Raw genomic sequence first — 15,004 nt, forward strand, 5'->3', positions numbered from 1 at the left:
GAATTTCCTTTTCTGTCAGAACATAAGTCTTGTTCCTGTGGAAGCACACCTTGAGGGCCATTAATGTAAGAATTCACTGGGAAAACTGCTGCAGCTGAAATGCCACCCTATTCTATGACAGGTACACCTGACAAACTTTAATGGGTGCACAGCAGTGAAGGCTCATAAGGGAATAGTGCAAGGCAGTAAGGCTGCAGAGCGGGCATCTCTGAACTTCTGACTTAGAGCATAACAGAGGAAAACGTGGCAATGAAGAGGGAGGGAAGTAATCATGCTTTTAACATACCACAATCTTGGTGTCACGAATGGTGCTTTCGGGGATGGTTACCCAGTATGTGCTCTGCTCCCAGCGGGGTGGCTGGCTCAGTGCACTAGTGACAGTCACTATCAGCTCCGCGGTGCTGCTTCTGTTCCCACCATCTGTCGCTACAATATAGCAGCTAATGCGCATTGTCTAGAAACAAAGGCAGAGGATACTTGAAAACTATTTTGTACAAACCAAGAGACTTCAATTAACCCTCCTCAATGGATATGAAGGGCTGGAGTCTCACATTACTCACATTATGTAGCGGGCCATTCACATACACCCAGCCTGTGCTGGGGTTGATCTGGAAGTATTCCAGCTGATGCTCTAACATGGAGTATGTGACAGCAGCATTCACACCCTGGTCACTGTCGTGAGCTGCAACTCGGAGGAAACTCATCCCCACCGGAGTGTCTTCGCTAAGGAAGTCTTTGAAAAGACAAAGGTATTGTCAGCAAGTCTGCTCTGGTTTAGCAGGCTGTATTTGTAAATAAATACCCCTGTAAAACATCATTGTTCCCTTCATGGGAGACTAAACGCTTCTGTACCGAGGCAGTTTATAAAGTATTGTCACCAACAGTGTCTACAGTCCTCTTTTAGCTTTCCTTTCCCTCTCCCCTGCCACACTGGGCTGTTAAGTGAGCTGCTAGTGGTGCAGATTTACTGACACTGCTGCTGCCAGCGCTGGTGCCTCTCCACGGCGGCACTGGCAAGCCCCACAGTGGCTCACATGCCCACTGCTTCAGACCACAGCCCAGCCTGTGGGCTCAGCTGATGATAAAAGCAGGCTGGCATCAAAGGCAATTCTGTTGAATTGAATTAATCTTGAGTATGAGTGGTACTGGCAGCCCTGCCAGTGGGAGGCACTAAGTAATAAAGACTCAAGTCACAGAGAAAATGCCTCCAACTCCCCAGCATTTTGGAAAAGCTGACCAGAGCAAGGGAAATGGTCATTTTATGTATGTCTCTTTCTTTAGGTTTCACTCCCTGTTCCCAGAAATCCACCTGTGTCAGAGGTCATATCTTTCTGCTTGTAGTTCTAGAGAGACCAATCCTTCTTTGGACCTGCTCATGTAATTGTCATCTAAAAATCTGGTGGCAAAGTCACGTATTCGAAGAGCCCACTGCACAGATTACTAATTCTGTCATCCTAAAGCCTGATTTCTGGAAGAGACACCAACAGAATGATGGGAAATCATGAGCAGTCATTTCTTGCACCCCTCCACTCTGCGAGGCAGTTTCATATGAAACTACTGCATCCCTGCCAGCTGTCTTTCTTCCACACTCGTCTTTACATTACACTGATTTTTGTCCAACTCTTCCCTCTATCCTCAGCCATCCAGTCCCAATTCCTCCTTCAAGTAGCTATGTGTGCTTGCCTGATTGTGTTTTTGAGTTGTTTCCTTGTACTAAGTCTCCACCAGCTCAGTGTATTAAAACTGACAGTGCAGTTGGGTTTAGGCAACCCAGTCAATCTGTTAATTCGTGTCTTGCTCAGAAACTATTTCCTATCTTTGACCTCCCCTATATGTGTGTCCTTTAGCATTTTTGATGTGGGATAATCAGAACTGCACACTACTTATGGAGCAGTTATGTTTTCTGTTTTGGTCTTCTGCTTTAATGTCTACAGTGTGTAGTAGTGGAGCAGTACAACTTTAAACAACACCAACCACTTGCTCCATGAGCAGTAGTTTGAGATTTAATTGGCTTCACTCCTCCCTGTGTCATTTAATTGTCCTGGGATTCTTGTCTTTTGTATGTCAGTAACAGACAAAGCTAATCTCGCAAGAGATTTACCAACGCTAAGATAGATTAATGAAAATTGAATTAACTGCCATAAATCACTGTAAAATTCTCCTTTTTTGTGTTAAGATTTTGTTTGTGTGTGTGTGTGTGTGTATTTATGCTGACTTTAACAGTCAAATTCTGTTAAAGTGCATTGTAATAAAAAAGACAAAGTTACTTGGAAGGGTGGTACTCTCGCATTTCATGTGCTTTGCTTGCTGATGACACAACTTTAACATTTACTGTACCATCCCTACTACAGTTAAGCATTTCTTTAATGTCTGTTTTGCAGAGAGATGATAAGACGCATGGCTAAATCAGGAATTTGACCAACATGCTAGTGCTGAGTGTAAAGAACCAGCAGTTTCCAGGATGAATAGAAACCTATAACTAATGGCATTTGATCTTGTTAGGGAAGAAGCTATTTTTAATTCTGTGACGTTCAAGCATTGATTATTTATGTAGAGATTCTGGGAAAGTGCTAGGCATAACGTGACCTCATTATCTGCAGTTCTGCCATCTCAAAAAGCTACCTTTGCTTCAGAACCTTTGCTGGTACCCTCTGTTCATGAAAAAAGGAAGAAAAAAATCAGCCTGTTCCTTGAAGTGCTGAAGCCACCATAATTACAAATGCAACCTCTCAGCTTCACAACTTTTGAAAAAGAGGAATCCTGGGCAGTTTTACCTGAAGGACATGTGTGATGGTAGAATAGAAGGTTCATCTTTGCACAAACGTTACCTCTACCTCAGGGATTGTCTGCTCCACTCAAAAATATTTCTCTACAGGAAGATCATTCCTGCTCAACTTCTCAGTGCTGCTTTGGCCAGATTCGTAGAAGATGCTGGTAAGAATGTAGAAATGGCTATTCCAAATCTACACATTTTAATGAATTTGGCACTTAGAATTAGTCACTACAAGATACTTTAAAAGGTGCAACACAATCTTCCTTCTGTCCTTGTACATAACTCTGAAGTGTGGATGTATATTTAGCATATTTCCCAGCAGATGTCACTTGTTGTTAAAGTCCTAAAATATAAACATCCAACTTATTTTTGAATCCTAAAATGCTGGCATATGTGATGTTAAAGACAATTTTCTTATAAGCCATCTTCATTTTAATAAGACATTGGTCACTGCTTTGCCCTCCATGACATTTCACACAACTGGCAAAAAAACTCCAAAATGAAGTTGTTGACAGATGTACCAGCAACAATTTTTTTTCCATTTTCAAGCAATTATGCAAGGAAGGACCTATTCCAGTCCAACAACTAGAGATTATACTCATGACTTGTGGATGACATTAAATGCAGAGAGTCCAAGTGTAATGAAATGCAGGATTCTACTGGAGAAGCATCAAATAAAATTAAAGAAAAGACTGATGTAAAGCATATGATGCGGGGATGAAAAAGGGAATGTCACCAGGTCAAATGGGAAAAGGTAGCTCAGCAGGACAAATGCAGCAGGTGTTGGCTTCCAGCCAAAGGTAGCCTAGAAACCAAGGATTTTGCAATGTTTGGCAAGACTCAATGCTACTTCAGTCTATTCAAACAGAGGTGCTGTGCTACAAAGACACAGATGACAATTGTACTTCTACTCAGGGTTGATTTCCCAGCTAGGATGTCATGTTTTGTTTAGGGACATCAAATAAAAATTCAGTGCAGAAAAAACTGGGCAGAGAAAAACTGCAAAGAGAAGGGATCAGATCTGCCTCATCTGTAGGAGTGAAGTATGTCAGTTTTTAAGAGAACTGCGGTGACTAAAGAGGACTGGTTAATTCTGCACATTCCCACTGAAGATGGGTTAAACAGTAACTGGCTTAGTGGGCAACAAAAGAAGTGACCACTGTTACAAGGAATAACCTTCTAAAAGATTGATGCGGCAGTAGTGGGACAAGCAGTTAAGTAGCACTCACACTGATAGCGACTCTTGTCAAACTTGGGGTCGTTGTCGTTGACGTCAGCGACGAGGACGGTGACCTGGCACACGCCGATCAGCGGCTCCTGCGCCTGGTCAGTGGCAGTGACAGACAGAGTGTACTCCCTCTGCCTCTCCCGGTCAAAACTCTGCGTGGTGGTGATGACTCCTGCAAGCACAGACACCTCCTGTGCTGCCTGTCACAGCCTCAGGACCGAATTTGCAGAGAGGAATCTGCACATCTCCTGAGCAAAAGGAAGCTCTGACCACACGCAACACAGCCGTGAAGCTCGATCCTCATTGACCCTGCAACATGTCTTGGACTAGACCAACTTCAGTTCTCCTCTCTCTCCTCCCCTCACATGCCTCATGTCGCCTTTTTCCTGCTGCCCTGGTAAGAAGCCCAGTCTGAGTATCTGAGATATCATGGCTCATGGAGCACAGAAGGAATTTCTCCTTCGCACTGAAGGGCCTCTCTAGGTTTACTCCAGTGGTAGTGTGAGTAACTGAATCAGCTCATTATTACTTTGAGGAAGAGTCACACCGCAGAAGACACAAGTGATATGACCAAAGTAACCTCTGCTACAGGGGTTGGAGACTGTCTCACTGAACAGATTAAAATTGGGTAAAATTATATGGATAAATCAAACAATTTTCTCAAAATTTCAGGTTTTCCTCCCTACTAATCAAGTCTCTCTCTGTACCTTAGCTATTTTCTTCTGGTTAGCAGATTTTGAACTGGGCTTCTTGAGGCCACTTCTAGACCTATTTCTCTACAATGCTCAAAGTTCCTCAGCTCTGTTATAGTCCCTTCCAATCTCCCGCACAGTCCTGGATATAACACTATCCCATTTTCCTATTTTGACTATGGAAACATCAACCATTATATAACATCTTAATTTAACATAAATCATAAGTAAAGATATTGTTGCCTTGTTCTGTATGAGGGTTTTGCCTGCAGTGCACTGGATCTCCTATTTGTGTGTGACATGAGAAAAAAACTGTGGCCACATCATAGGGAAGAATAATCTTGACCTGTAAAACTCACATTTTCTGCTACCCTTGATCCAAATAAGAAGGTAAGTGATACAGAACACAATTTTATCTTCTTACTGAACTTATTTATCTTCTTATTGAACATACTGAACTATTTTATTTGCATTTGGGACCCCTGATATAAGAAGGATGTGCATTTGTTGGAGTGAGTCCAGAAGAGGAACATGAAGATGATCAGAGGGTTTGAAACCTCTCCTGTGAAGACAGACTGAGCTGGGATTTTTCAGCCCGGAGAAGAGAAGGTTCCAGGGAGACCTTACAGCACCTTCCAGTGCCTAAAGGTGGCCTACACAAGAGCTGGAAAGTATCTATGGGCATGTAGTAATAGGACAAGGGATAATGGCTTTAAACTGAGGGAGAATATGTTTAGATCACAAAGAAATTCTTTACTGTGAGGGTGGTGAGACACTGCCAACACAGGTTACCCAGGGAAGCTGTGGAAGCCCCATCCCTGGAAGTGTTCAAGGCCAGGTTGGATGGGGCATTGGGCAGCCTGGTCTAGTGGAAGGTCTCCCTGTCCACTGCAGGAGTAGTGGAAAGACATGATCTTTCATGTCTTTTCAACCCAAACCTACTATGATTTGAACCACTACAACCTTAATCTAATCTATGTGCACGGCTATTTACATACCCTGAGCATTTTCCGGTGTTTACCTGTAAACTGTCACAGCTGACCGTGCAGTTACATGGTTTAGCATGAGCCTACATGAACATACTGATACAGTGGCATTTCCACTACAATACAACATAATTTTCATTTTTTCTCAGTAACCTGAAGCTACTGACCTGTGTCTGGGTCAATGCTGAAGCCTAGGGAAGCTCCATCTCGGTGCATGAGCCCATACTTCACCTGTCCATTGATGCCGAGGTCTGCATCGTAGGCTTCTACCTGTAGCACACGCGTGCCTGGAGGCTGGTTCTCCAGAACCCAGGTGCTGTCACTGTAGTAAGCGCACTAAAAATACACCCAAACATCCCACCCTAAATATTACACAGAGTCACATGAATCTGCTGCACAGTGCCAGTATTTTTCCAGCAGGTCTGGGAAAAACTTGGAAGAAAATTGCTACTACTACTGATGCACACAAAGAAATCAATCCCTAAGGGAGAGGAAGGGAAAAGGAGGACGAAGTCTTTACACTTCCTCTAGGAAGAAAGCTGACTGCTTACAAGCTGACTGTTCACTTACAAGTTCATTCTGCTCTGCACACACAGACCCTTCAGCCCACCAGCAACCACCAGTGGCTATGGAGACTCTGTTATCCCAGTTATACCTTAGATGGGAAAAGAATATCTGCAGAAAGACAAAGACATCTTACCTCTCTAAAGACAGGCTTGTTGTTATTAATGTCATTAACTCCTACAATAACCTCAGCAAAACTGCTGAGAGGAGTGGGTCCCCCCGAGGCATTGTCATCTATCGCAGTGACATTCAGGGTGTACTGTGGCCCTTTCAGACTGGGTGGTGGGTTTCTGCGGAGTTTAATGATACCTGAATTTGGAAGCATAAAGTGTCATGTTAATTTACTCTGTAAACACACAAAATCAAGTGAGCATCACATTTCTCTGTCACAGTATTGCTGGCTCAGTTTGTATTTTGGTTGCAAAGCACAGGAACCTATCATCTTAGTCAGCACACCCTTAGACCAGGATCCCAAGTTTTGGCTGATAGTTGAAGAACAACCATCATATCAAAGAACTTGTCCTCATTGATACAAAGCAACTCCATTTGCAGATTATATAAATATGGTGCTCTCTTCTGGTTCTTGACATGCAGATGGAGCAGAGTCAGTAGAGATCAGACAGTAAATAACTGTGTTCTAAAACCTCTTTCCTTACCTTTCTGGCTATCTAGCTCGAAGTTGCCCTCCTCATTGCCTCCTGTAATCAGATAAAGCAGCCCATCTCCATCAGGGTCCTCTGCCCTAACAGTAGCCACCAAGGTGCCAGGACCAGCATCCTCCGAAAGGAAAGTCCTGTAACTGATGGACATAAGGGAGAAATGGCAGCACACAAAGTATCAGAATAACCATCACCATGTTAACCATCAGCAAGATTATGAACTCATTATGAACGGTTTTTTAAAGCTTTAGGCATGCAACCGTAGAATCTTAAATTGGTTTAAGACATAATTTAGGTCTTCTTTGTTCAACGTTTGGTATTTATTTTAGGATTGTAATCCTGTACTTTTTGTATACATAATTTTGAAGGATCCCTTGGAGGATAACAATATGCACCATAATACATTGTACTGTAAAACAGGATCATATATCTATTAAAGTTGAGAAAAAAGGACTAATATCTATCATGCAGTGTTTCTTATATCCCTATATATTAATGGAAAGCATTAGATACTACCGAGATGAATGTAAAAAAGTATTTAATTTTGTAAATAAATATATGTATGTTTTGTATTTAAAACACGTTCATACTTCAAAATTGTGGAAAGAATAGAAATTATCTTGATTAGGGACAGGAAAGAAAAAAGACTCTTAAACATGCAGGGGCTCATGAAATTAGCTTAAAATACAGTCTGTTGATGCTAAAATTAAGTTTCACTGGTAGTTTGCTAACTACTCCATTTACTTGTCACCTGTTTATACATGGATATTCACTTTGAAATCCAGGAGTCAACACAGTCATAATCATTCCCTGTATAGATAGGTCTTTGATTTATTTTGTTCTCTCTCTATAAAGTTAATATATGATATCAAAAATTATGCATTTTTTAATATACAATCTATAAATGAAAGGCCAACTCCTAAAGCCTCTTTATATATAGAAATTACCCTCCAATTTCACTGGTACTTACACTTGCACAAAACCACAAGGGACCATTTAGCCAAGTGCTATTAAGGTTACAAGTCTGAACAGCATCTTTTAAGAGCAAAGCAGGTGCTCAAGGTCCTTACACGGCCTGGGAGAAGACGGGAGCCTCGTCGTTGACGTTGGCCATTCGGATGCGCACGGACGCCGTCCCTGTCCGAGGGGGGTGTCCTTTATCCACAGCGATCACCACGAACTCGTACATGTGGTTGGCTCGCTCAAAGTTCAGCCTCTGGTTAGAATTGATGACCCCGTGACGTGTGATGGAAAAATCAGTGCTCTGGATGAAGTAAGAGATCTCAGAGTTGGAGCCAGAGTCGCAGTCTGTTGCAAGCACTATTAGAGAATACATTTAACAGAATAGTCATACTGCAAAGTAAGTTTGGTTATGATGTTTCCCACCAAGCCAGCTCTGTTTGTTTGTTAGTTTTTGAGAACAGGCATCACCTAAATCTGTTTAATCCAGAAAAAAAATTGTTTGTTTGTTTTGATTTTGTTTTGGTCTGGTTTTTTTGTGGCTAGAGTTTGGGAACTTAGCAGGAAGCTGGGAGTGAAAAATCAAAACAATTCTTTCCTCTGCTCTAACCCAGCCCAAGTGATCTCAGTCAGGTGAATTTGCAAGACAGCTGTGATCCCAGCACTGCACAAAATGCTTTGTACAAATAGCAGTCAACACTGGCAATTAGCACACAATCAGTATGCACGTTGTTTAACATTATCAGTCATAAACTGGTTCCTCACTCTTTGCAGGAATGTTATGTTCAAATTTAATTAGCTCCTAGCTAGTTATATACTTTTTAATTACCTGGTGCTTCAAGGTAGGAAGAGTGATTAAACATTCCTCCCCAGTAAATGTTTATTCAGTCTGCTGAGTGTCCCATCTGCTCAGGAGCAGCAAACCAGCATAACAAAGCATCAAAAGAGATTTTTAAGAGCAGAAGCTCACCTCTCCAATTACCTTGCAATTTTTCTAGCTTAAGAATGAGGCTTCACATCATACCCACACTTGTTATAAACAAACTCCTTATTCTACCAATAGGATCCAGATGCAGCCACCGTGGCAGCACACAGCCTTGTGGAAGCAGAACTGGTTGCAGTGCGTGGACACCCCAACAAACAGCTGCAGCATCATCCACAGAGGGGTGGCAGAAACAACCTGTCTCTATCAGAATATTAACTCAAAATAGGAAAGGAGCAGAGAATGATTTCAAAAGTACACTGAAGAACTGTTCTACTTATTGCAAAAAATTTCAACTGCATTTGCCTGTGGATAGTTACTCATCTCTGTTTACAAGGATATTTAGAGTGGTTGTAAGGTTTTGTTCAAAATCTCCAAATCCTGCTGTGAATAAATGTTTGTGTTACAGACTACAAAATCAAGGGCTTTAGAGTTAATGACTCTCTTGCTGCACTGACAGACAAAATATATTAAAAACTCAAAGACTAAAATGACAGTGAATTAAATCTGTCAAATATAGTGGTTAAGTATTGTTTTTAGAAAGGCATGTGAAAAACTTACTTGATTTGAAAAATTCGGTTTTAATCTACAGTCATTAGTGAGCCATTTAAGCATTCACAGAAATACATGCTATGTGCTTAACAATATGCTTCTTTTCCCCCAGATGTTTTCTGGCAAATAGGGAATGTGGCACTTACTTGTACATGACAAAACATGCCTTACTTCCCAATAGCACCATGGGAATTCTATTCCCCTCCATTTAATTCCATCCTGGAAACTGGTGTGCCTTGCAAAGGGTATTTTAAGGATCATATGCCAGCCACAAGCAGCTCTGTGCTGGCTTTGCATGTGTTGTGAACTAGCTTAGTGCAAACTAACTCTGGCTCAAAAGCTGACTGAGTTGTCAGCTACAGCTCCAAGCCTTGTTCTGCTGGCACAGAGATGCAGCTGAAGGCTGAGGGTCCTTCTGAGAGCACCCTCCATGCTCCAGACTTTGAGTGTGCTAAAATAAAAGCAGCTGAAAACTGAAACCTATATTCACATCATCCACAGTTTTAACAAAAGCATTTATCACATGACCTTTTTCACTGCCATGAACAGCTACAGGCATGCCCACAATGGCAAAAGCTGTCATTTTTGCATTTATTTTTTATCAAAATACTATTTTAGCCTCTAAAAATGTCACCTGTGCAGTCAGGGTTTATATGCAAGTGATACATGGCCATGTTAAAAACAGCAAACATGGGATGATGACTGGTAAGCCACAACCATAAATATAAGTTTACAGGCTTCTAAATTATTTTTACTTTAACACTTTTCAAGTCAGTTATACAGCGTTAATGTCTATTTGACAAAACAAGCTGCCCATTTTTAAAAATCCCAGTTTTTTCCTTAACACATTAGGAAAAGTAAAACTAATTGCAGCTGCTTCTGGCACACAAAAAGATTGCCAAGATGAGTTAAAAGACAGCTACAACATTTAAAGGAAATGAAGCCACTTTCTATCAGCTGCTTTTATTGCCCTTGGATACCACAGGCTCTCCCCTTGGGCACAGTAGTGACCCTCACCTGAAGACACTCACAGCTCTACTTCCAGTACCTAAAAGTCATCCACAGACCACCAGGAAAGCTGCCATCCACATCTTACAAAGGCAGTGCCAGTGCAAGACAGCACTTCCTCATGGCCAGAACATGGAAAGGTGATAAACTAGCAGGTCTGCAGCATGACTGATATGAAAAGGTGACAGGATGGTCCCCACCTTGCAGAAGAGACGTGCCAATAGGAATGGTTTCCGGAACGTTGTCTCTGCTGTAAATGGAGCGCTGGAATTCAGGAGAACAGTCGTTTTCATCGGTGATATGGACCACAACCTAAGGAAAAAGGACACATTGAGAATGGATTTTAGCTTCTATGCTGCTAAAAGAGCACCTCTTCCTGGACACTGCAGTGGCAATCAGTGCTTTTGCTGCTGTCCCATCCTTACACCTCTGATGCTATTCTTCTCACACAACTCCTGTAACACAGAGAAGTATTTTCTCCTCCACTCCCAAGATGGAAGGCAAAGCCAAAGAGTAATAACAAGAGGTAATTAAAGAGCCCAGATGTGAACCCAGGTCAGAGCCCAGATTTCTGCCTGTACTACAAGGCTCCTCCCTACCCAGCATCCTCACAAGTATCCTGGGCTATCCATCTGTGTAACTGCTCCTGGAGCGAGGGATTGCAGCCCATGGGAAGGAGTGAAGAGGTTCATGTACCTCAGTGACACTGCTGAGCGTGCTCTCAGCTTCCACGGCTTTCAGCAGGAGGTGGTAGAGGTGGTGCTCGCTCTCGTAGTCCACGGGGTGGGTCAGGCTGAGCTCTCCGCTCTCCTGCCTCACCCAGAAGAGCCCAGAGGGGTTCATCAGCAGAGTGTAGGAAAGAGGCTGGCTCTGGAAAGAAACAGCCTCAACAACTGCTACTCTGCAAAGAACGAGAGAACAACCCTTTGCTTCAAAACAATAACCACAAAAACAGTCTCCTCAGCACCTAGAGGATAGGATGAGGAAAGGTGTCTTGCTCACTCTCTGTCTATGCTTGGCTCAGTTTTGTATTCAGACAGGGAGCCCATCTATCTTCTCTCACCAAACTTATTCACTGACATAGCAGTGCTGAAATAACAACCCATTTCAACCCCCACTAACGCTAAATCATCTTTTTCTTTCCTATTGTAGCCTTTTAAATACTTGACAGCAGTTACTGGTAAACCCCCAGTTTCTCAGTTATTCAGAAATAAGTGACCTACTATACTTTTGAATTTTTCTCTAGCTGTATATTTAGAAAAGAAACAGGTTTAGACATGGATGGGAAACCCATGGACCAGAGGGCTTTCCAGATCCTGCTGTCCACCTTGGCAGGGTATCAAAGGAACATTTGCTTCCCTACTGTGACTTATGTTTTGAAGCTCCACCTCTCACACCAGTCTTTCACCAGCATAATACACTTTTAGCTCATCTCACTGAAAGCTCCTGGGAAGCAGAGAAATTTCCCTCCTCCTTATTCAGTCTCTCTTAAAGATTAGTGGCACATCTCCAGCAATTTTTCCTAGGTCATCAGTTTATTTTGAGGGTTCCTGCTCCTTAGAGGCCTTATGGCACTGTTCCACCTGCTCCTTAGAGGCCTTAAAGCCCATTTTGCTCTTAAGCAGCTGAACAGTGACAATAAACCCAGAGCCAGCTTGAGAGCATCTTCCCACTGTGGCTTGGCTTAGCCACTCTTCATGCAACCGCAGAGCCCCTTGGATATTGAGCTTTATCTATTTGTACTTCACACTGGTGTTGTTATCTCAAGAGTCTGGCAATGACTTGTCTTTCTAGAAATTTAAATACAAGTCAAACGGGACACAAACAACTCCAGATCTGGTTAATTAAAAGACTATTTTTCAAGCATTTGTTTAAATCACCAGAAGATGCATAGCGAGTAGTTTGGCTGTTCTAATTCATGATGCAATGCACTAAAACCCCAAAAGCATTAAAATAATTCCAGCGTCCCAGACTACATGTGACACATGGAGACTCATGTCACACTGGAGAAACCTCAAAAGAGGCACAATTTCTTTTAGAAAACACAACATTATTTTTAAAGTGTGATAGACAAATGCATATGCATGGCCCTAAGACGCAAAACCACAACAGTTTCACCCTGCTGTGCTCTGTGAAGCTCCCCTCAGACTGCAGAGAGGAGTCACCTAACCAAGTCCAACTTACTTTTCTCCTGCTGGAGTATTTTCAGGGACAAACACGCTGTAGGACATGTTAGTGAACTGCGGAGGTCGGGAGCCTGCCAGGATGGAAACGGAGGCGTAGGGGCTTTTGTTGCCGTGCTCATCAGAGGCTTCCACAGTAACCACATACTCCTTGTTCCACGTCAAAGGCAGACCAGTGGTCATGATCATGCCGGTGTCCTTATCCACTCGGAATCGCTCTTCACCACCTATCAACACATGCACAAAGCTGGTCTGACACATGCCCTACAGCAAAAGCATTTGCACCTGCACCATTTCAAGGTAAGCCATCATCCACTCATCCACCTATGTCCTTGTATGCAATACTTTTTACCTTTCCAGTTGCTCACTTTATCTTTCACTCACCATGTAAAAGAGACAAGAACAAGTAAGATATGGAGCCTTAAGCTAAAAGTAAAGCTGACATAAATTTCAAAATAAGCAAAGAAAATGGCAACAAGAAAGATTCCAATCCACATAACTTTTAGTTACAGCACTACTTGCTGTATCTTTAAGGATTCCCCAAGGCAAAAATCTACCCATGAAATAACAAAATGGGAACTTGGTAAGAAACATCTGTAACTAAACAGGATTTCACCCCTTTTTTTTCAGACTAGCCCTACCTGCAATGAGCGTGTAAGTAATGCCAGCAGTGGTGTTTTCATGGCTGCTGCAATGTGCCACGAGCTGGTAGGTGAGAGTGCCTTTGCGTGCATCGGGGTCGACACGCGCCAGGTACGGGTATGGGTACATGGCCCAGGACAGAAGCTCCTCTTCTGGGGCAAGGAGAGTCACGTGGCAGAGGTACCAGTCATCATCTGCAAAAGACACATGGATTTCTAGACAGCTTGGTCACCAACTTAATGTTAAGATCTTATCCATTAGTATCTGTAACAAACTGAGAAGGAAGCTTCCACTGCAAAGGGCATGTAGAGATTTAATCACACTATTTTTTACCTCTAGGGAGACCTATATTCAAGCCTTTTTAATTCACAGCAAGTCACTAACAGACGCTAAAGGTGTATATAAGCTTCTTGAAGAATTTTTCCTAAGCGTATTTGTGTTCTAGAAGTGGCCTTAATATTCGACTTCAAATTAAAACAAATGTATTATTGAATGTAGAGAATAAAGCTGAATAAAAAGAGAAACTAAATGTAGAAAGGGGGGTGTGTAGAAAGGTACATAGGAGAAACACGTTTTTCTGCTTGTTAAAATATGATCACATACTTCAACAAACTGCACTGAGGTTGCAGGTCTGTTAAGGGCTACACCACTACAAAATGAACATCCACTCAGGTGTATGTGTGTCTCATATGGGAAACCCTTCAACTCTGCCTTCAAGAAGGCCATTTCACACAGGGTGGAAGAAGGCAGGAGCACATAGTCAAAAGCAGCACCAAAGGCAAGAAGTAAGCCAGAAATTCCAAACAATTTTAAGTGTATGTCTCAGGGATGTGATACAAAATAAAAGGTTACCCACAGATAGGCATTCCCTGACACACCAGGCCTGTAGTTACAAGCAGCCTTACCCTGCAGTAAAAATACATGCTAGACAAATTTCCCAGAGATAATAATTTCCAGGAAGGAAAAACTTAACTGAACTTTTGTGTGGTTTTAAAGTATTTAAAATAATTTAAGATGTGGTTTCCTTAGTCTTCTTAGATTAGACGGTTTCTGGTTTTCTCATGTACCAGCACTGCATACAGGAGAACATTGGTTCACATTTTTTCCCCCTCTGTATTGCTGTGTAGAACAAGGCACAACCCACAGCATGAGGTAGTAACTCATAAGAGCAGCTGGAGCAGTCACTATTTTATCTATAGCCAAGGAGGCTTGACAAATACCTGTTCTAATTCAGCCAGTTACAGACAGTGCTATTTTGCTAGTAAAGGAATGAAAACTTGTAGGCATGAGCATTTAAAGATATTTTTGTTCATTTATTGGTCTAACTCAGGCAGTTCTAATTTCTGTAGAGATTGAATATGTAGTCAATTATTTTTCCCATTTAATGAAACCTGGAGTATGATTCAAAAATTTGTAATTATACAATTAATATTAATATTGCTCCATGTAGGCGATCCAATTGTTAACCACCAATAATGAGGTCCTAATCCTGCTGCAGGTATTGTAAAACCCACTAAAAGTCAACAGTAAAACAGATTTATGTTTTAAAAAAGACAGACAAATTAATCATAATTCTTCATAACACTTCACCTTCCCTCTCTATGAAAGGTGTATTTAAATAGAAACATAGATGAATTTAGGTTAGAAAATACTCTAAGATCATAAAGTCCAACCATTAAACTGGTACTGCCAACTTCACACCTAAACCTGGGACTCACCATCCCTGGAAATGTAGAAAAAGCATGTGGACATAGCACTTGAGGACATGATTTAAT

The 15,004-nt window shown here is 41.9% G+C and overlaps 1 protein-coding gene across 1 annotated transcript in view; it reads right to left on the reverse strand.

The window, feature by feature from the left end:
• Positions 1–15,004, reverse strand: part of LOC110477470 (neural-cadherin) — a 52,607-nt gene that overhangs the window by 25,494 nt on the left and 12,109 nt on the right. The window contains exons 2-12 of the mRNA XM_031504048.2: positions 13,229–13,423; positions 12,589–12,814; positions 11,101–11,305; positions 10,605–10,716; positions 7,973–8,222; positions 6,900–7,042; positions 6,380–6,552; positions 5,847–6,015; positions 4,003–4,173; positions 561–733; positions 287–454 (exon numbers count right to left, since the gene is read on the reverse strand). Of these exons, the coding sequence (XP_031359908.2) occupies positions 287–454; positions 561–733; positions 4,003–4,173; positions 5,847–6,015; positions 6,380–6,552; positions 6,900–7,042; positions 7,973–8,222; positions 10,605–10,716; positions 11,101–11,305; positions 12,589–12,814; positions 13,229–13,423 (1,985 nt within the window). The remainder of the gene's footprint in view (positions 1–286; positions 455–560; positions 734–4,002; positions 4,174–5,846; positions 6,016–6,379; positions 6,553–6,899; positions 7,043–7,972; positions 8,223–10,604; positions 10,717–11,100; positions 11,306–12,588; positions 12,815–13,228; positions 13,424–15,004) is intronic.

This window comes from Lonchura striata, chromosome 1 (genome assembly GCF_046129695.1).
Source record: "Lonchura striata isolate bLonStr1 chromosome 1, bLonStr1.mat, whole genome shotgun sequence".
In the NCBI taxonomy this organism is placed as follows: domain Eukaryota; kingdom Metazoa; phylum Chordata; class Aves; order Passeriformes; family Estrildidae; genus Lonchura; species Lonchura striata.